General features: G+C 38.4%; 1 protein-coding gene across 2 annotated transcripts in view; it reads left to right on the forward strand.

The window, feature by feature from the left end:
- Positions 1-23,462, forward strand: part of UST (uronyl 2-sulfotransferase) — a 290,878-nt gene that overhangs the window by 154,141 nt on the left and 113,275 nt on the right. For both annotated transcript variants that reach the window (XM_038526303.1, XM_038526304.1), the window contains exons 3-4: positions 11,208-11,363; positions 21,982-22,061. In XM_038526303.1, coding sequence (XP_038382231.1) covers positions 11,208-11,363; positions 21,982-22,061 — 236 coding nt within the window. The remainder of the gene's footprint in view (positions 1-11,207; positions 11,364-21,981; positions 22,062-23,462) is intronic.

Raw genomic sequence — 23,462 nt, forward strand, 5'->3', positions numbered from 1 at the left:
TTCTGACCTGCTAGGTGAAGTTCATCACCCCTTCTTCCTCTTCTCCTACTACTGTATTTGTATCTCTAGCGAAGCACTTCCACAGGGCATCAGAACAAGCGGGCCAGTGTTTAGTTCCTTTGTTAAATTGTGACTTCACACAGGGCACCATCCTTGTCATAGCCTTTATTGTATTCATTTATTTTGTAGCTATTTATTGAGCTGGGTACCGAAGATACAGCAGTAAAGAAAAGCAGATGTGCCCCTACAGTCATGGAATTTAGAGTCTAGTCGGAAACAGACAATCAAATCATCACAATAATTGGTTCATTTCATGCCACTAACTAAATGATGGGCACTCAGCAAAGAGCTTGGTAATTATCTATTGAATTCAGCCACAGAGTTTTCAATATGCCACGGGGTCTCTTATGCTTCTGAAGGCTAGCCTCAGTTCATATTGTGGGGGAAAGGCTCCCAGAGGCAAGCAGGGTCCAGACCCAGTGTACAAGCTCCTTTCAGGCCTCTGCCTGCACTGTGCTTCCTAATGTCTCATTGACCAAAGCAAATTGTGTGGCCAGGAGCAAGATCTGTGTGGAAAGAGGTGATGCTTTGCGTGGATAGCAAGAGATGGGACCAATTTGGGGCTGTTACTGTACCAATCTGCCACACTATTTTAAATTGTGGGCTATGTTATAAAAACCTTAAACTCAGCCAAGGAATTTAAACAATGATCATTTGAATCCAAGAATAAGTTTCTTGCTGCAAATTCACACTCAAACTAAAATTTGATTCAGACATTTTAAATGGAAAATAATGATGGGGTTCACAATGAACAGGAAATCTAAACCTTTGGTCTTTAAAACCTTTAATAGGTGCTTTGATGAGAGAGGGGGTATTGACAGCCAAACACGGCTGTTCCTCCAGCCTTTGTAGTATTTACAGTGAGGACAGTTTTCTTTCGTGACATTCCTAATGAGAATAATTGACTCTTCTCACCTTCACCTCCCAACATCCAGAGGATACCATTCTAAATTGAGTAGTTGGCCCACGCCAGCAATACCTGCTATAAATTATGAAACTTACAATCAGTAATCAACACTTTTCTATTGCATTATAACAAGCAGTTTTTAGATTGGGCTCAGAGTATAAATTCTTATTTAAAAAAAATAATAAAGTGAAAAGAAATAAAGCTTAACTTTAAAGCAGACTCTTAAATTTTTTTTAAGATTAATTTATTTATTCATGAGAGACACAGAGACAGAGGCAGAGACACAGGCAGAGGGAGAAGCAGGCTCCATGCAGGGAGCCCAACGTGGGACTCGATCCCAGATCCCAGAATCACGCCCTGAGCTGAAGGCAAACACTCAACCGCTGAGCCACCCAGGTGTCCCCCTCCCTTTTTTTTTTTTTTGAAGATTTATGACTCTTAAATCTTAAAAGTCTGTATAAACTAAAATGTCTAGGAATGTTTTATTTAGAGAGGAATGTGATTAAGACAAAATGTGTTCTAGATCTGAATGGAGAGTTAAAAACTAAGTATATGGGTCTGGTGGAAAGATGACCCAAAGGCATCTGCATAATTCCATTTCCTGGTCCAAAATTTAATATAAAAGTCAATTGAATTGATTAATACTAAAAATGGAACAACTCCAGTTCTAGAAAGACCCAAGTCCTTCTTTGTTCTTTCTGGTAAATCTGTGGTTCTCTTTCTGAGTTTTGTTTAATAAGGAACTTGTAGATCACAGAATACATAGCATATAAGAAAGTGCTGGAAATGGCTGGAATTTCCTCAGATTTACTACAGCAATATCATTTATAGTGTCTTTGACTTCAACAAAACATACAAGGCATATACACAGGAAGAGGAGGGTTCAGTAGGAGTGCCAAACCCCTATTGGGTTTCTCCATTTGATTTGGATTATAAAAGCCATTGAGCCATTTAAAGGGCTCCTAGAAGAGTGGGCAGAGATTCTGAGCACAAGTGCAGTAGGGCTACCATATATGTTAGAAGCAAGAATAAGTACTACTTTGAAATATTCCTTCAGGATGGTTTAGCCTCTATCACTGATGCATCCTCCACATTCTGCTCAGGATATCATGTGTATATCATTTCTCTTTTCTGTCAAACATAAGTGTTCCACTGACTCAGTTATCTATAGACCAAACTGAGGTTTGAACTTTAGAAACTATAACATACAGTAGTAACAAGACACCCAGATTATGGGCTTCTTCTTGCCTATTACTTGTATACTGACCAGACAAAGAAGCATAAAGAATGTTGCAAAATTAAAAGTGAATCTGCTTTTTCTTAATGTGATTTTTTTTTTTTTTGCATTTGTCAATTTGAAATCTGAGAGTACTCATTTTCTTGTCCATGCCATTGATAACATTCACCCAAGGTCGTCTGAAATGTAAGTTTTTAATCAAACTAGAAATCATTTTTTTTTCTGAAGAATACTTCAAAGTTCCAGCTATAATGGTTTAATCATCACAGCCAAAAATTGCTTCTATCTTCTTGTGAAAATTGCTTCTTTGTATGAGGATTCTGTTATAATACGAAGGGTATTACATTCCTGGAAATAACATAATGATGTATATAATGGAGATAAGGATATTAGATAGACCAGAATGGAATGAATATTTAGAAGTACAAGATGCCATTTAGATAATCCCTGAACATCTCTAATTATTATATAGTCCTACCTTAACATTGTGGGACATAATAAATAGGGAGGAACCTTGATATCATTGGGTTCAATATCCCTATTTACAGTTGTGGAAACTTTGGCCCAGAGAAGTTGTTCAAGGTCACTTGCTCAAGGTCATGCAAGTACTTTGGCCAAGGGGAAAGTCAAGGGAACTTTCTCTATATCACCAAACTTTTTCTTATGTAATAGAGCAAATAAGAGTGTTTCAGAATATGAGTGTTGAGAAAAGTGGATAGGTTTTCTTTTAGTTTTAGAAGACAACCAAAAGAGCATCCTTAATAATGACAAATATGACAGCATTGGTTCTGTTACAACACTTAGTGATATTTTTATCTAGTCTATTGAATTAAGACATATTTATTAAGTACCCACTATGCACATGAAATATCCAATCTATTACAGAAATAAAACAGATGGGCTTGTACTGGCTTTATTGCTATTCATCTTTCTGTAGATAGCATTAGACATGAGATTGTTTCAAGGGGGAGCAGGAGGAAAAGAGAAAGCATAAGGTTCATATTTGGCAAGGCTTCTGGGATAAGATAGGTTATGAATTAATTAGATACAGGGATGCCATTTGAGAGTTGTGGATAGAAAGAACTTTCTATTGAAGAGGTTTGGCAATGAGGGAACATATAGGGTTTTATTTTTTAATATTTATTCATTTATTATTTATTTGAGAGAGAGAGAGAGAGCTGGGGGAGGGATAGAGGGAGAGAGAAAATCTCAGACACCCCACTAAGCAGGGAGCCCAATATGGGGCTTGATCCCAGGACCCTAAGATCGTGACCTGAGACGAAATCAAGAGTCAGATGCTTAGCTGACTGTGCTACTCAAGTACCCCAAACTCTTAAATGAGTCCTATGTGTTTCCTCCTCTAGAATGGAGGAAATTAGCCCAGGGGTCTGGAAAGTTGATGGTGATTACCAAATGGAGATGCATTTGTCAGAGGACCTAGAGTGGTTTGGTGGCAAAAGTCAGTGACAATGGCTACCAGAGTTCTGGAAAGCACAGCTGGAAGGTTGAAGCCCTGTGCAGGCTGTGGTGTTTGGTGATGGTCTTAAAATAAACAGAGAGCTGAAAGTGATTAAAACTGTGGAAAGGAAGAGAAACATAAGAACATAAAAGAAGATTTATTACATGACCAGCCCAGAAAAGAGTGGGACATGGACAGAAATGTCAAAGTTTCCAGAAGAGAACTATGTACACCCTGGAGCTGGAATCCATGTTATCAGCACAAATTACTGGAACTGGGTTTTTGTTTTTGTTTTTTTTTCTATTTCCTTTATGACTATATCTGACAAGGAAAAATATTAAAATCAAGTTTTAATTTTTAAGGCATTTCCTGGTTATATCTTAATACCAATAAAGATTAAAGTGAATAATAGTTAAAGAAGAGAGGATTATTTCTTGGCTTCTAACACCTTCCACTTTTATGGATGAGGAGGGTGTAATATGGCTGATTCCTAGCCCCCGCAGTATCCTCAGAGTCCTTTAAATGAGGGTTCACCAAATGGATTTGAACTGCTGCTCAAAGTCATAAGGACAGTGAGGAGCAGAAGTGCCCCTGAGTTTGGGCCTCACAAAGCCCTGGCCCTGACTGTCCCACATTGATATGAGTAACCGTGGGAAAGATGGGCTGTAAAATCACAAGGTGCAGTTCCGTTTCTCAAAGAAAGTCATTTCATCTTCAGCATAACGTTAGTTCTAAGTTAGGTCTAGTACTTTGACAATATTTAGTATGAATTTCAGATAACCTACACATTCAGTTAACCAGGACACCTGCTCTCTAACCATCCTGGGTGAGTAGGCATTACTGAAGTGTAAGCATATTTGTCAGGGCTAATTGTGACTTTTAACTATGGGTTGGAGGCCATCAGCACTCCAGGGAGACTGAAGGGAGACCCAAGGAAGAAGGGACAGTGCTTTCCCCCTCCCCAACTCCTTTCTAGCATTCACGCACAGAACCCACTCTCCCACCTTGGCCCTTTAGTCGTAGCAGAGGCCCGTAGGAGCATTTGAGAGCTGTATTCCTGACCCTCATCCTAGACCTTCTGTTTCAATTAGTCTTAGAGTAGGGCCCAGAAAAATGTAGTTTTAAAGTTCTGCAGGTAATTCAAATATACAGCCATTTGGGAACCACAGCTTGTAACATACCATATTAAATGTCATTTTGCAAAGACTTAAAAGTGGGATTGATGTTAATTCTTCCAACAAGACCAGTCCCCAGAGAGTCCTGTAATCATAGGCTATGAGAGTCTTGGTCCAGACCAAGCTTGCTTTTTACCTAGAAAGTCTGCTTTGTCCCCCTTCCCATTGCAAACCAGGGACAAGTGATTGAAATTGTGGACGTCATCTGGTGGTAGTTACTGTTGTGCTCAGGATTTTGGAAAGACTTCTGTTTATTTGGCATGTTCCACACAAGCCTGTCAGCCCCTGGGGATTTGTGGCATTTGCAGAACTTACAAGGCAGGCAACATAAAAATATATAATTCATAGAGTGAACTATTTTGGAGCTCCCTTCACTTTTACAAATTGGCCATAAAATAGAAACCACAGACATAACATTCATATAACCATAGTTGCCAAGAATGAAGAATCATTTGGGGAGTGGGGGAGGATGAGGACTTTTAGTGTGTACTTCTTTATAGGGCATCCAAAGAAAGAGTAAGTGTTCAAAATTTGTATGCAGTTTACAGTTGGGTTATAGTTTTCTCCTGATAATTGGCAAATATCTGTTGAAAAAAATGGGGATGTTGAGGTTGACCTTAAGAGGCCTTTAGAAGTCATTAAGCTTATCATTTGAAGGCATTTTTTGTCTTGATAGACATTTCAAGTGTATTTAGGATTTCATATATGTTTTACTATGACTTATTGCTTCCTGGTTTTCCTTTCTTGGTGGAAGTGGTTCACAGTATCCAAGGCTCTGTGATTGCCTACAGTAGACTAGGGGAAGGGGTAAATTTTTTTTACTCTCCTTCACCCAATAGCTGCTTTGACACTCTGGGATTACATTAGCTTCTATGGTGCATCCTCTGGAAGGAGAAACTACTTAACGCCTATCCATTCCACTTGAGCATTCCAGAGACTTGGGTAATGGATGAATAATGGCCAACAACACTGTTGTGATAGTTGACTGTTGACAAAATAGCATTTAATGGAGTTGGACACATTCAAGACATAAAAGAGGAAATAGTCTCTCTTACAGAAGTCACACTAAACATTATTTACACCATTTGATGTTATAATATATTAACTGTTGTCTTAGGGATCAGGAGAGCTATGAGCTGGGCTTTAGCTGTTATGTGCCACTCTTTGACATTGAAAATATCAAATGATCTCTCTGTGCCTTGGTTTGTTCATCTAAAAATAGTCATGATATCTCCCTCATAGGGTACTCAAGAGAATGAAAACACAACATGAAAGAAAAGTCTAGCCAAGCCAAACATACATTGGGCTGGGAGTGAGGATGATAGAGAGTAGTAGTGCTGGTGTGGGGAGGGGATTAGAGTGGGTGGATTATTCTGAATTGCTCTAGACCTCAAACTCTGTTGTTCTATGAATCTACCATGTATGGAGAAGAGAGGGGCACACAGGGGAATCACTTAGGTGTGATTAATGATGCTTAAATTATTTGATCATTTAACCACCTAGAGAAGTGCACAGCTACAATGAAGACAGTTACACTATTTTGACTCAGTAGTATTAACAAGGATTAAAAGCGTTTACATGGCACAGAGCCTAGGACTGGGTTAGGTTCAGCCTTTCATAAAAATCATTTCCTTTTTTCCCCCCTTTTCCAGGAAGAACTCTTCAAATAAAAAAATGACAATGATTTTTAAAGCAGACTTTCAGGAGAAGATCTATAGCTCTACCAAAGTGGAGATGAATCAACTTGTTGCTGTTGCTAATTTTAACACCTTATCCAACATCAACACATTGATTTAGCCTGCCTAAAATTTGCCAGTTTCCAGAGCATTACACAGGTTCCTTTAGAAAATTATTTAAAAGCCCCATCTTAACTTTGAGAAAGGTTTATGTTTGTGATGGTGTATGTTATGTCTTTAACAATAACTAGACTGATTCTAGAAGCTTCATCTGAAAACACATGTTCTAGCTAAATTTTCATACCCTGTAGCTGTATGTTGGTGTTTAAAGAAGTGGTAAAAATAGAGTCACAGTGGGGATGTTAAGCTCTCTTTCCTTTTCAAATATTATTGTAGATACAGCTGTGGGAATAATGCAGGGATTCTTGTTTTTATGTAAGTGTTCTTTTTTTTTTCTTTTGCTATTTTTTCTTTTAATTAGCAACAGCAACAAGTTGATTTTTTTTCTTTTTATCTGATCGACAACTAACATTATATAAGTTTCAGGTACAGACCATAATGATTTGATATCTGTGTACATTGCAATATGATCACCATAGTAAGTATAGTTAAACCTGTCACCATACATAGTTAAAACATTTTTTCTTGTCATGACAAAAATGTTCTTCTTAAATATTTATAACTCTTATTTGGTAGCCTCCCATAAGACTAATGAAAGAATTGGAATGAGCAATTTTTTAAAACTAAGAAATAACCAAAAGGTAGATAAATATCTTTAGTTATTAGCAAAAGGAAGTAGATGGGAAGCTTGTGTTAAGTCCTCAAAAATTTCAGGAGACATTAAGTGTTTTCACTGAAGATTTGTAACTGAGTGCCTCAGTTCTTCATTTAAATCTTCTAAGATACACCTGTACTCTTGGAAAAAAAAAAAAAAAAACACTTGCATATGTGGTAACTCACATCTTCTTAGCAATTCAGATGTAACAAACAACTTGCCCTTGCTGTACTATGTTGTGCTAGAAGACAAGAAAATGCATTCATCCAAATCTTAAGCAGTTTATTTCTTCAAAGAAATGAAAATTTGTGTTTATATTGGCAGCTCTGTCACAACTATAGTCTATACCCCAGCCTGGTTATTATGTTAAGTCCAATTTACAAACACTATTAATACCCTATTATATTTCACCCTCCCTGGATCATAACCTCATGAGGAAGACCATATATGATTTATCTGAATATCTGAACTTCTGCAGTTGTTCCAGTGAGCTTACTTTTTGGGTACTCAGTGATAAAAACATGAATAAAATGACCCGTTATAATGATTGATTACCTTTTTACCCTGAAGCCTTTTATTAGCTTTTGGTTGGAAAGATCAGCTGTATTTGAAGATACTCCTGGTCTCATATTTTAACAGAATCATTGTGTTAATTACTGTTAAATAGCACATTAAATCCCTCATAGCAGCCAACCAACCAATGTGGAGGCTATATATATATGTGTGTGTGTGTGTGTGTGTGTGTATATATATATATATATATATGTGTGTGTGTATATATATATATATACACACACGCACACATATGTGTGTGTGTGTGTGTATGGCATGTTTTAGACACTATGAGGACATACAATAGAAGATACTGACTGAAAAAAAAAATACTGACTGGCCCTAAAAACAAAAACAAAAAAGCCCCAAAACAACAACAACAACAACAACAAACAAGGTATTGCTCATAAAAAAAAAAATACATACTGGAAAAATTATATCAAAATGGTACATAATTACTAAGTGATTGATATAGATATTATGTTTTACTCCAATGGCAAGTAGTATTAAGTTCCAAATTTATAAAATGCTATTCTGCATATAAAATATTTCAGAAAAATAAGTAAATCTATAATTTACAAAGGCAAAGTTCATATTACATACAGTAGGCAAGTTAGGGGTATACTTGTATTTATATTGTACTATATTCTTTAGCTTTGGGCCTTTTTATGTCCTTCTGTTATGGATATTTTCTGAATTAAGGACTCTTTTGATGATCTTTTGTCAGTTGTTCCTCAATGCTGAGCATTCAAGATGGAAATATTATCCTTACTGGAAATAAAGATACTTAATCAGATGCTTTTCATGATGGCTTCTTAGTCTATCAAAATTGTTATAAACTGGACAACTAGAAAAGAAAAAGAAAGGGTATCCATATTGGAAAGGAAGAAGTAAAACCATTTCTGCAGATGACGTAATCTTATATATAGAAATTCCTGAAGAATCCACACAAAAAAAGCTATTAGATCTAATTAGTAAGTTCAACAAGATTTCAGAACACAGGATCAATATACAAAAATAAACTGTTTCTGGGATCCCTGGGTGGCGCAGCAGTTTAGCGCCTGCCTTTGGCCCAGGGCATGATCCTGGAGACCCGGGATCGAATCCCACGTCGGGCTCCCGGTGCATGGAGCCTGCTTCTCCCTCTGCCTGTGTCTCTGCCTCTCTCTCTCTCTCTGTGTGTGTGTGTGTGTGACTATCATAAATAAATAAAAAATTAAAAAAAATAAATAAACTGTTTCTGTCAATGAACAATCAGTCCAAGCATGAGATTAAGAGAATAATTCTATCTAAAATAATATCAAAAAAATAAAAGAAGTAAGGCTTATACACTGAAAATTACAAAACATCAGTGAAACAAATTAAATGAGAACTCAATAAGTGGAAAGATATCCTATGTTCATGGATTGGAAAGCTTAATATTATTAAGATAGCAATAGTCCCCAGATTGATCTATAGTTTTAACACAATCCCTATCAAATTTCACCTGTCTTTTTTGCAGAAATTGACAAGCTGATTCTAAAATTCATGTAGGATACAAGGGACCCAGAATAGCTGAAACAATCTTAAAAAGGAATGAAGTTGGAAGGACTAATCCTTTTCAATTTCAAAACTTTAACAAAGCAAGAATATTCAAGACTCTGTGGCACTGGCATAAGAATAAACACATAGATCAATGGGATAGAATTGGGAGTCCAGAAGTAAACTCATACACTTATGATTAGTCTATTTCCAACAAGGTGCCAAACAATTAAATGGAGAGCGAATAGTCTTCAATAAATGGTGCTGGGACAAATGGATATTCACATGCAAAAGAATGAAGTTAGATCATTTGCTCACATCATACACCAAATTAACTTATAATTAATCAGAGACCTAAATATTTCCACTAAAACTATAAAACTCTTTAGAAAATATTCTTGGGTTAGGCAATGGTTTATTAGATGTCATACCAAAAACATAACCCACTGAAGAAAAGTTAGATAAATTAAACACTTTTGTACTTCAAAGGACACAGTCAAGAAAATGAAAAGAACACCCATTGAATGGGAGAAAATGTTTGCAGATCATATATTCACAAATCCAGAATAAATATAGAACTTTTAAAACTCAATAATAAAGAGACAACCCAGTTTTAGAATCGGCAAAAGATTTGGATAGATGTTTCTCCAAAAAAATATATACAAACGTCCAATAAGCACATGAAATATCGTCAACATCATTAGTCCTCAGGGAAATGCAAATCAAAACAATAAGATACCACTTCACATCCATTAGGATGGCTATTAAAAAAAAGAGCAATAACAAGTGTTGGCAAGGATGTGGAGAAATTGGAACTCTCATGTGTTGCTGGTGGAAATATAAAATGGTGCAGCTGCATTAAAAAGTTTGGCAGTTCTTCAAAAAAATTAAACAGAATTACCATATGATCCAGCAATTCCACTCCTAGTATATATACAAGGTGAATCAAAAACATATGTCCACACAAAAACGTATACACAAATGTTCATTGCAGCATTATTCATAGTAACCAGAAAGTGGAAATAATCCAAATGTCCATCAACTCCTGAATGTATAAACAAAATATGGTATATCTATACAATGTAACATTATTCAGCCATATAAAGGAATTAAGTACAGATTCATACTACAATATGGATGAATCTTGAACATATTATGCTAACTTTAAAGAAGCCAAACATAAAAGGTCACATATTATATGATTCTATTTATAAGAGATGTCGGGAATGCTATAGGCAAAAACCATAGAGACAGACAGTAGATAAGTGGTTTCACAGGACCAAGGTAGTGAGGGAAATGAAAAGTGAGTGCTAATTGGATATGGAGTTTCCCTTAGGGGTGATGAAAATGTTCTGGATTTAGATAGAGGTGATGGTTGCACAATTTTGTGAATACATTAAAACCACTGAATTGTACATTTTGAAAGGGTGAATTATATTGGGAGCTTTTATTTATGTCTCAAGTTTTAGTTACTATATTTTTCCATGACTACTCTACAAATTAAGTTCTAATAAACCATAATATAAATTGCAAAAGCATATTGTCATCAAAGCACATATTTATATAGTTTGTTCCTAAAAAGAAAAGGAGCTTCATAATTAGTCTTATAGTTGGCATGAAATCTTCCCAGTTTTAAGTATCAGTGCAGAGAGAGATACTGAGTCCAAGATTTCTCTCAGGTTAAAATATGAAGGAAAAACATTAGTTCATTGTTTCTGTTCTCTCATTGACTTGATATGGACTCTTCTCATTTAGAGTGACCGGACAGTTATTGTTCTGAAATTGAGGAAAGAATCCCAAGTACTCTAACCAAAGTCTTATGTTTGTTTTCTCTTTCTTTCCCAGGTGCTACCTTTCCCAAGCCAGGTGGTCTACAACAGAGTAGGCAAGTGTGGGAGTCGTACTGTGGTCTTGCTTCTGAGAATCTTGTCAGAAAAGCACGGATTCAATTTGGTCACATCAGACATTCACAACAAAACCAGGCTTACTAAAAATGAACAAGTAAGTTGTCTTTGCCCATGGTTAGATTGTACCTTGTGTCAATTCATTTGTGTAATTAGTGGGTGTCTTACAAGACATCCCTCAAACACCCTAACAAATACCAGAGTTGCAATGTCATACTGTATTTTTACCAGTGTGTGGAAGGAAATTTAAGTTAAAGATTCTGAAGGAAGTCTTTAAACAGGAAGTTTCCCCAAAGTATTCCTTTGGGGAATACTCATCAATACTTTTACCAAGATGGATGAAGGACAGTATATACTCATCATTGTCTATTTAGCTAAAATTAGCAATGCGTAATTCTCAAATAGTTATACTACTGAGCTACAAATAATGCTGACTTCCTGACAACAAAAACAGAAAACTATTTTGATATTTTTTTCTTTTGCTTTTCTTTCACAACTGCTCTAAGTTTTTATGGTTATAATAAAGAGAAAATTCTCTTTGGGCCAGAAATCTGATTGGATGATAGGAGCATGAGCTTCTTATAATGGATAAGCTCAGGGGATCTTGAGCTTCCAAAGCAGCATTTGGTATATTCAATGGAAGCCAAAGAATTACCCATTTCCTGAGAAGAATTCAATCTCAATGTAGCCAAGTCATACAAGTGGACATGTTGCCATTGGTGCAATTCAGTTTTAGTCCGGATATGAAGGAATGAGAACCAGAGGAGTCAATGATGTAAATCCTGATGCAAGGGCAGGGGAAGAGAAGATGTGATGTCCCAGCCTAATCAGTAAGGCAGGAAAAAGGGGGAGAATTCTACGTTGCTCTGCACATGTTTCTATTCAGGACTTCAAGGGATTGACACACTAGGGAGGGTGGTCTACTTTACTTTGTCAACTGTTCAGATGCTAATCTCATCTGGAAACACCCTCACAGACACACCCAGAATACTATTTAATCTGGGTACCCTTTGGCTACTCAAGCTGACACATAAAATTAACCATCACACCACCCAATGAGTACAGAAATTTGTGTAATAAACGGGGCATATGGTTTACTACCAGATTGAAACCATAATTATGGAAATTTTTACCCATGTCCACTTCTTTCTGACACAATCCTCACCTTTGAGGCATTCAAAACCTCCCAACAGAAGGAATCTCATTATTAATTTACAATATCCCATCTTTCTCTTTTATCTTGGGGGGATAGCAGGACCTTTTAAGAGTGTTACTGGCTAGTGGTACTTTCAGTAAAGCCAGTATGTTCAGTGTCTTCCAGTGTAGAGATCAAAAAGCCCATTCCTTTGAAAACTTTCACTAACGGCTAAGAATCAAACTTGAAAAGTCATTTCCAATTAGCAAAAAATATTTTGAGATCAGCCCTTATAAGTTGTGTAGTAGACTTTCAATAGAAAAAGTACACTTGGTGACATTTAAGGATATCACATTTTATGAATAACTTTAATAGAACTAGGTTCTCTTTCATTTCCTTACCTGATCAAAAAGCTCATCTGATCATGCCCTGTCACTGCCTGAAAGTGACTATAGATAATTAGCCTATGTTACTTTGATGTTATTATAATTATTAAATTTGGTTTTCGTTGGAGTCTAGGCCCTTGGGTCTGTGTATCAGATTATATTTATTCCTACACCTGAAGAGTGTGTATGCCCAGTTCTCAGATGCCTCATAAAACACTGTAACTTGATTTTAGTGCCCACTGCTGAAAGGGTACAAACAACCCAGAGAGAACAGGACAAAGGTAACCAAAGTATGAGACACTGTGGTGTTCTGGAATGCACTAGAAGAGAGAGGACAAAATATGGTCTTTAAATATACTGGGGCTTTGCACCTACTTTGTTTCCTATGAGAAGCAAACATGAGAAAACAAAATACAGTTATAACTGTCAAGTGAAGCATGTTAGATTTTAAAATAATAACTTGCTAATGGTATATACATTGTTAAACCTAGAAAGGGTTAAAGACAAAGTCATTCTCCTCCTCTAAAAGAGAGGTTAGCTCTCATCTGTTTGGAATGATTGGCTTGTCTGGAAGCCAGGGAACAGACTAGACAATCTTTTAAGGTTCTTTCCAGCCCTATGATTCTGTGATATATTTATACAACTTCTAGCATAATCTGTGTATGGTGCAGTTGAAACACTTCTGATTCCTGTGGTCAGTGTGACCTGGAATATATTTCATGACTTCATTATTCCAGATTCCTATTAAATTATAAGGCATGTCTTAAAAACTTCAGGGAATGATAAGGTAGAGAAAAAACAAACAATTTGGACATGACAACAAACATAACGAGTGACAGCTGCTTCTCTGCAGCTCACTGACTGGTGTGACACGCAGAGAGAGCCAAGAAATGACAAGAACCCAACTTCCAAAAAGCTCAAGAATGCTTAAAAGAACTCTTTCCCATTATATGCATCCTTTTTGCTTAAGTTACAAAGTGCATAAAACAAGCAGAGGGAAAAAAATATTATTTTAACCTAATATACTGAAGAAATAATTTGCGGTAAGAATAGCTCTGCTGCTTGATAATTTATTAAAGAAAAAAGGAAGATGTGATTTAGGAGATGAGTTAACATTTTACAGTCAGTGGTTCTCAACCTTTAAGCAAACTCTGGAAACATGTTCTCATGGAAACATTGTTCCCCATAGTTAGAAACAAACCGACTTCAGGTGTAGCAGGAGTTAAACAGGCCCTTGGGGGCTGGCCGGGTCTCTCTCCACCATGTAGAACATTTCTTTTATGAGAAAATGTGTTCCAAGTTCCCAACTACTGACTTACAAATGAACTTTGGAATAGTATCCACTCATAGAACTGGAATTATCTATATCATTCCATTCATACACAGAGGCACTTCTTGGGGTCAGAGTCAAATTCGTGCATACATTTCTCCCTGGAGGCTAACTGTCATAACACATGCATCCACGCATGTGCGCACATGTACGTGGGGGCAGATTACTGAATTTAACTAAGTCTATTTAATGAAATAAGATACTGGAGGGATTATTAAAAAGAAAGGAGAGCACAAAGACACCAAATGTTACAACACCAATAAAAATCCCATTAAATCTGCCCTTATAGAAACAGAAAGACCATTGAAGTTTATATTTTTAAAACTCTACCTGAAGAGAAGAGCGGGGACACCTGCTGCTGGCCAAATGCTGGACCTTTTCAGGGCATATGATATAAGCCCTTGATGACATCATCCCACTTATACTCTGAAACCAGATTTCAGTTTCTTGGGCTGGTTTAGATAATCTCTTGGAAAATGGAGATTATATACAATTTGAAAGATAGGGAACTATTTTCCAGAAGACATGAATGTGATCTCCAAAAGCCTTATAATCACCTCTTTCAAATCATTGCTCAGAGTACAGCAAAGGTCAGAGTGCACCACAACACATCATGGATATAAAGGATTCAAAATTATTTCATTTTTGTGGGAGAGGGGCAAAAATTCTCAGCATGTGAGCCGAAGAGAACAAGAGAGCAAATAATTTTACTATTTTTATTTATGTCAGAGCTACTGAAAATTGCAAATTAGAAACAGCACCTACTACATGCAAATTATTTTGCTTCATTACTTCATTTAATTCTTGTGGACCAAAAATTATACCAGTGAATGGGTATAATTCTTTATTTTATGGATGGGAAAATTAAGACAACTAGATTAAGTCACTTCAAATGTAATATAATAGATATAATAGAATGACTGCTGCTTAGACTTGAACCTAGGTCGTCTTGAATCCAAAGCCATTCTCCTGATGTACTGTTTTCCCATTCTGGCTGCACAGCAGAATCTCCAGCAGAGCCTTATGAAACATAAAGTTACAATGGCCCTTCTCCTGGAGATTCTGGGATGGAGTCCAGAAAACTCTGTAGTTTTTTTTTTTTTTTTTTTTAATGAAATGTCACACCAGGCTAGGAACCCTGTCAAAACTATCATATCAACATTTCCCTAAGTGTGTTCCTAAAAATCTTAGTCCCCTGAGACACTGAAAAAAAATTTTTTAAAGAAAATATCATGGTTAAATAAATTTAGGGAATGCTGCCTCGGCCCCCCTCTGGGAAATTTATACCAATCGTTCACATTTTAAAGACTGAGAATTCTTTCAGTTAAAAACAAAATTAATAGTGTATTGAACTGTCCTTTCCTTAGAGTTCCCAATCTTAGTTGGCCAGGGGAGTCTTTATGAATGTTTGTGGCTGTCACGTGCATCAGACAAAACTCAGACTTCCAGCTTGGAAAATGCTGCACTAGCCTCTTCTTTTCCTTCTGCCAATCATGCCAGGAAAGGCTACTCTTTCACTATAAACTTCACATCTGCTTTGACTCTATTCAAAAGCTATTCAAATGATCAAAACCTTGAAAAGTATTCAAAGAATGGAAAAGACAGAGATCCTGTGCCCATCCGCTTGAGACTGCTTTCACCTCTTGGTCAAAAAGAGAATTGCTTCACCATATTTTAAACTTTCCTTTGCCTTGCTCTCGCCAGTTGTAAGCTCTAAGCCTGTATAGCATCACAACTCCAAAAAAGGAAAACTCACCTACAGAAACCATGTTGTATTTGAAGATGGTTTAGAGGCCATGGAGGCTCCTGCCAGGTTTCCCTATGGCAGGGGCATCTGGCCTCTATTTACTAACAAAGGTTCACTTGCTTCTTGCTGGAGCTGGTCTCCCTATTGTGTCTTCATTCATTTTGGTGAATATTTATGGAGGACATACTAATAACTCTGTACGTTGAACACCAGACAGCACACTAGATGTTTGTGCATCTTATTTCTAATCCTTTCATCAACAATATTAGGAAGATATTACCATCCCATTTTATGGGAAGGAGCAGGTGTTCAAGAAGAATAGGGAAGAATAAGACTTGCAAGGAAAAAAAGAAAAAAAAAAAGACTTGCAAGGAAACTGGGGTCAAATCCTAGAGAACTCTGAATGCTAGGCTGACGAGGAGGAAACTTTATTCAGTGGACAGTGGGAAGCCATTAAATAAGTTGTTCTTAATCATTATAGGCATCAAAATCTTGGGAGTTTTTTTTTTTTTTCCTTGGGAGCTTTTTCACGACACATGTCTCCTGGTCCTATTACAAAGTACTGAGTTAGATTCTTAAGGGTAGAGTTCTGGTATTTGTATCTTTGGGGGAAAAAAAGCCCAAAGATGTCTTCATGCATAATTCTGATGAAGAATCATCACACAAAAGGCTCTAATTATTGGAAAGTTTTCATTTTATTAAGGTGAACCCTCCACTCAGCAAGCAAAGTTCCTTTTTCATCTGAGAGTCTCCCAAACCTTCTCTGAAGTAATGAGTGGTGTCTCCTTGGGAGCCTGCACATTTATCCTGGGAATGTTTCCTTTGCTTGAGACCTATCTGGAAAAGTCTCCGCAGAATGACCCCTAGAGTTTCCTGATTTTATAGTAGTAGAGACATTGTCCACAGGCACCAGAGCTACTCCAACCAGACATTGAAACCAAACCAACAAGATTAGCAGAGAATCTATCGCCAGGTCACAGGAGAGATGAGTTTACCCAACTCTGCAAACAAGGTCTTATCTTGGATTCTTGTAGAAAAAAGCTGAGTCTGCTAAATGGAAACTCAATAGAAAGAAAAGGTAAAAGGAGGAGAAAACAAGAAGGCCCAAAAAATTAGAATGTTTTCTCCTCCCTGACCAATGGTAGTCACAAGATTGATTTTCTCTGCTATTCAGAGCCAGCCTCTTCACCTTATTCGTGTCATTGCTACCCGTGATGGACTTAGTCTTCATTGTAGGCATGTGTTGCCCTGAGTTGAAGGTAGGAAGGCCATCCTGCCTGGTTCTAGAAGGGCTTCCCCAGACAAGAGGAAGAGGGAAAGGTAACCTGAGTCTATTGCCATCCTCTCGGTTTCTGAGGTTAAAGGGCCACAGAGTTCTCCTCTGAGCTACTCCTTATTTTCCTTTGATGTATTAAAAGATTAAAAGTCCCTTCTTCACAGATCCTCTGCATTATAAATTCTGTTTGATTTTTACCTTTTTTTAAAACCTCAATTCTCTTTCATTCTCAGATGACTGTGACTTTAACATCTTCCTTTAGATACATTCCATTTCATAGCACTTTTTTTCCTCCAGTATTTTAAACTCATTCCTGTTCTTGTTAAAATATGCTGTTTTCCCACCTTGAACTTTAAAAAAAATATTTTCTCTGATATTTTAGTGCTTTCGTATTTTATTATTTTTAATGCTTTTCCACCTGCTACCACTTTCTTTCAGTTTTCCAGCACATCACATGAAAGGTAGAAAATTTATATCCCTATAAACCCTCTTTAGTCTCTGGAGTTATTGTGCTAACTGGCCTCTTCCTCCCATTTTAAGAGGTTATGTATAGATCAGAAAGCACCAGGAATGGTGAGGCAATTGCAGCTCAACGATAAAGAGCAGGATTTTTGGAGTCAGACCAACTTGAGTTTGAATCTAGACTCTACCTTTTTCTACCAGGGAGAACTTAAGCTATGTACGTAGTCTTTCTGTGCCTCAGTTTCTTAATCTGTAAAGTGTAGATAATAATACTTAACTTACAGAGTATTTGAGAATGAATGACAGCATGTGAAGAAGGGGCTTCTGGGTATGGTGTATAGCCCAGAAACCACTCAGGAAATGATCATTGAGCATTGCTACCTCTCAGATGTTATAATACCAAGGTGATGAATGCACAAATCTGTCCCAGAAAGGCTCACCTTGTTGCCTGAGAGATAATTCTGTCTTCAGTGAAATTTCTTGACTCCAAAAACACTTTTCTGAAGAGGTTGTCTTCATGCCATAAAGAATTATGGGGCAAGGGTTCTGTGCTAGGCTTTCTGGAAGCATCCCGGCCTCCACCCTCCAGGAGCTTACAATCTGCTTCAAAGCTAGCACACAAACTCACCTATGACATAACATAAAAAGTGTACACCCTAGAAGATCCTCAAAGCACTGTGGGAGATCAAAGAAAACAACAGGATTTCTAGCCAAAGACAGTCAAAACCAATCTATTTGGCCTCACTTCTGCAGCCAGACTTGTTACCTGCACAGCATTTCCCATCCCCATGAATGAGGACCAACCTGTGTTCAGATGTCACCAGGGCTCTGGAAAGCTCTCTTGACCACTCCCCTTCTGTCACCACCTGGCCACAAGGCTGAGAAGATCCTCCCTCTTATCGTCCCTAAACCTTTCCATCTGTCTTCACTTCCAGTGACTTCCTTCCGTGGTCCTCAAACCTCAGTACCTTAGAATCCTCTGGAGGTCTTGTTAAAACGCAGATTGACAAGCTCCACCCCTAAAGTTTCTTCTAATGGGGTTGGTTGGGGTGAGGCCTGAGAATATGCATTTCTAATAAGTTGCTACTTCATGACCTTATCATATCCTAGGGGATTATTGCCCCATCTTTCTAGCTAAACTGTCTGTCTAATTCTTCCCTTTTTCTTCACATTCTCCATCCTGATCTCAGATCACTGGGGTTGGGGGAGCCCTTTCTGACTGCAAATTGCCCATAGCATAATGTTAAAATTCCTCACATGACCTCCAAGGCCCCAATTACCCAGCTCCTACCTTCTTCTCTTGTCAAATCTGTTTTCTGGCAGATCCCACAACTGACCTCCAGCACACAAAACTCCTGGCAGTTTTAATATCCAGGTCATTTTGGGTTTTGTCCTTTGTATCTCCTGTACACTCTGCCTGCAATGCTGCGGGTCCCTTTCTTCACTTGGTAATTCCTGCGGATCCTTGCAAACCACTCAGGAATGCCTCCTTGAGGAAATATTACCTCTCTGTCTGCAGGCAGAGATAGATGCCTCACCTCTGTGCATCCTACCCCATGGTGGTTATTGCATAATGAGACTTGCCTGCCAGTCCACCTCACCCATAAGACCTTAAGCTTCCTGAGAGCAAGAGTCAAATCTTTTATCTCTATAGTCACGACACCAAGCCTGACACAGAGATGGAAGTCAATGGATGTTGAATGAAAGGAGATCCAGGAAAGCTACTTGGAAAGAGGCAGGCATTTTAGTGAGATGAAAAGGTGGTTAGAGTTTGGACATGCAGACAAAAGAGGAAGAACATTCCAGAAGGAGAAGGTTAGGCTGAGCTTGGACACAGCGTGAGGAAGAAACAAAGAGAGGTCTGGTTTGGCTGGCCACAGGACGTCGTGAATGCCAGTTAAGGGTGATAGTGAAGGTAGAATCAACGTGACTTAGCAAGTGATTAAGTACAAAAGTCAGGAAAGACCCAGATCAAATGTAAAAATATGGATAAGATCATTAACCAGGACCACACTCTCCAGAGGTGGGATAGCTGTATAAGGACCAGGGATGGACAAGGACCAAGAGTGTGGTTTGGGCCATTGTGGACTTGGGGACACCATTAGGACACACTCCACTGTCTTATCTTTCTGTGTCTTTACCTTATTTATGTTTTGATCTCCAGGGCCTGGTAAGCGCTCACTAAATGCTGAATGAATGAATGAATGAATGAATGGTGAATGAATGTAGGTGGTGGAATCACAATAAAGGCGAGCAGTGATCCTGCATGAGCCAAGGAAGAGGACAGGTGGTTTCTGGGATGATTTTAGGTAGTGCCATCATCATTCATCATGCCACCCATGTGGATAAGACTCAGGCAAGAGAAGTGACAGGCTGCTGGCAGAGTGGGAGGAACAGGAGGGAACCCTGGGGAAGGGAAGTAGGGGCACGGGAGACCACTGCCTGCCATGAGACCTGGGTAAAGTCTTAGTATTTGTGAAGACAGTCAAAGGACATCTTGACTGTGATGCCTTAAGCCTGTGCTAGCGGTGCTAGAGCTGGATGTACTCTCCGACTTCACTGTACTAATGCAATAAACATGAGCATTAGTAATTTCCTTCTATGTTTAAAGGTACATCTAGAGAGAGTTATGCACTGTCACTGTTAATCCATTTCTCCCCATGAAACAGACAGCTTTATGACTATTATGGCACTATCTCCAAATCTAACCACTACTGTTCTCCCGTTCAATTTAACACATTGACATGTATTTAGAGAATGTAATATAATGTTGAATATGTGAGAGAAACAGTTTTTCTTCTGACCCGTTCTTCCAGTCTTCCTGTACAATACCAGGGGGCTTTCTCATCTTACTCTTATCCTTGCAGAGAAATAGTTGAATAAAAATAATCCAGAGATCTAAGCATGATGTGGTCTTTCTGTCAAATATACACACAGTGAAGAGTTATGTGTCTAGGGCAGATATGCTCAGATGTCTTTGGCTGTGCTTCCAAATCTGTAATTCTGTTTGCTAGGTCCATCAAAAATGAAAATCTACATTGTGACCAAGCAGGAAGTTCTATTACCAAAAACAAGGTCTGGGACATGCAGGGGGATTGCCGGGGGTACATAGAGGATAAACAACAGATAAAGAGGCAGGATTCAATTTCCTTTTACGCTCCAGCTGGAGGACAGACAGCCCATTACTTACCCACGCCTGCCACTGATGAACAGAGCACAGGTTATGAACTGAAAGTCGTTTACTTGTAAAATTCAATTTCATTTCTTTAAACAATCATTGTGAGCGTGAATGTCTAAAGGTTTTAGACCCGAGGTCCTAGTGTAACAGTCTGTAATGCAGGTACTAGTTGGAGCTAATGCATTCAATAAACATTTATTGAGCATTTCTGTATGTGTTAGCCCCGTGCTGGACATGAGGGACCAAGGCAAAGCTGGGTTTTCTGTCCTGCTTGACACAAACTGGGATTTCCAGACTCTGGTTTTATTGTTGCTGCTACTAAGGCTAACACATAAACGATCACCTTTGTTTCAGCTTTTTCGATGGACTAGTACCTAAAAGATGCTGTACTGCTGATGCACATCCCAAGTGGCAATTTTCAGGGCACTCTTAAAAAGTTCCACTGTGTGTCAGTATTGACAGGGCCAATTAGAAACTCAAAGGAAAATGGAATTCAGGAAGTCAGGGAGTCGTAAGAATGCTTGGAATTTCTAACAGATTTTACTAAACATTTTCTGTATCATGACATGTTCCAGAAGACCATAAACGTTAGTTTATTCTCATATAAACTCCTCTTTGCCTTGCCGATCACTGCAAATAAATACTTCAGGTGACCACCCACCAGAACCCCAAGAAGTTTTGGGTATTTGTGTCCCTGTAAAATATTTGCTTTGTAAACTTTTGTAATCAAAGAGGAAAATCATGAGGTGTTGCCTCATTTGATTCCTACTGTTAAATTCTGCAGAACTGGTTTCCAATATTTCTGTAGATCTCAGTAATATCATGATAGAAATGCAAAATAATGTTTAATCTCTTGTCTTGGTTTGACTTTTAAAGGAAGGGAATAAAGACATTTTTTTTGAACTTGCGTTTCAGTACGGCCACACACTGAATTCTCCAGTTAAAATGACTTAACCTGTCACATTGTTTTCATGGTAGCAATCACCTAAATTAAATATGGGACTATAATTTGGGTAGCAGTTTTAGGCTTCTTCAACAAGAAGTCTAATGTAAAGTTCATAGATGCTGCACAAAACACAGCTGTTTGGCCCTGGTCCAAGAGGTAATAGCGAGGATAAAGGAGTAGGGAACATAACCTTTAGCTTAATATAGTTTGGTAAATTAGATCCTATATATGCTAATTTTGTACTTTTTTTAATAGATGGAACTGATTAAAAATATAAGTACTGCCGAACAGCCCTATTTATTCACTCGACATGTTCATTTCCTCAACTTCTCAAGGTAAGATATTTTCCAGCTTAATGGTTCTTTCATTTCTTTTTAGTACTTAAACTCCTTCTAATGAACAATTATTTTAGAATCTACTTTCCTTTTCAAGGTGGTGTAATTGCCCCTGAAAAGACTCTTTAATCCATTTATTATTGCCGTGGAGGGATCCAAATTTGAAATATTTGGACAGAAGCTTCATTTCTCTCTAAAATACTAATCTTAAATCTCTTGAAAACTTGAAATAATGTTAATGCAAAGCCATTTGACCTGACAGTTCCATTTTAAAGAAAAAATCGGGTAGGTATTGAAACAAATAAACTAAGAGGCAAGAGATGGGTATGTGAACAGAAATATTTCATTGCACATTTTTATACAATTGGAACCCACACAGTACTCTGGGAATAGCTGAGTAGTGGAGTCATGTGTCTTACAGGATCCAAAACGTGAGCACTGGCCTCTCTGCCTAACTTTTTAACACCCTATTTGATAATTCTAAATCATGCACGTTTGACGCTGATGGGGGGGTGGGTATTTTAGAACTCTGTTTTTTTCTTCAGGGACCTTCTGATCATAATGTAAATCTTCAAATTTAGGTTTTTAGACTCTTGATCTGCTAAGTTGCTGACTTCCAGTTCTGGGCATTCTTTTCCTCCTTTAGCCTGACTCCCCTTGTCACTGTGCTTTACTATAAATCAGCAGATCTCAGATTCCTGCTCTCTTCAGGCTGGCCCACGTCTGTGTTCATGGTTGGTATGGGCTGCCAGAGCCCTGGGTCTAGCAGCAGATATGCTGAACAGCCCGGGACCCCTGGGCCTCCCTCCTCCTCCAACTGACAGGCACCTGCCTTACTGCTACAGTTCCCCTGGGGATAACAGGACCTCACAAGTCTGCAAGAGAGCAACAGAGGTCCTGCTAGCTGAAGCTGGCCTAATGCCCAGCCCCCCTCCATCCTCCACCCCCACCCCCCACCCAGGGCCAGACGCCCAGAGAGGCTGACACTCAGAGAAAGACAGGGCTCCCCTGAGTGTTAGCTGCTCCAGCAGTTCACATCTGAGCTGCTCAGAGTTGGCTCAGTTGCCCTGCCACAGGATGCCTAACAGTCTAGGGACTGGGAGGAGGTTTTAGCCTTCAAAGGACTTCCCTGCTGTGCACCAAGCCCTGTGCAAATCAAGTATAAAGCGAGATTCTGCAGAGCAAGTTATGGAGCAGCAAAGAGAAGGTGCCACCTTATCTTTAAAAGCAAGTTCCCGGGTAGCCCCGGTGGCGCAGCGGTTTAGCGCCGCCTGCAGCCCAGGGTGTGATCCTGGAGACCCTGGATCGACTCCCACGACAGGCTCTCTGCATGGAGCCTGCTTCTCCCTCTGCCTGTGTCTCTTCCTCTCTCTCTCTGTCTCTATGAGTAAATAAATAAAA

The sequence above is a fragment of the Canis lupus genome, chromosome 1 (assembly GCF_011100685.1).
Source record: "Canis lupus familiaris isolate Mischka breed German Shepherd chromosome 1, alternate assembly UU_Cfam_GSD_1.0, whole genome shotgun sequence".
NCBI lineage: Eukaryota > Metazoa > Chordata > Mammalia > Carnivora > Canidae > Canis > Canis lupus.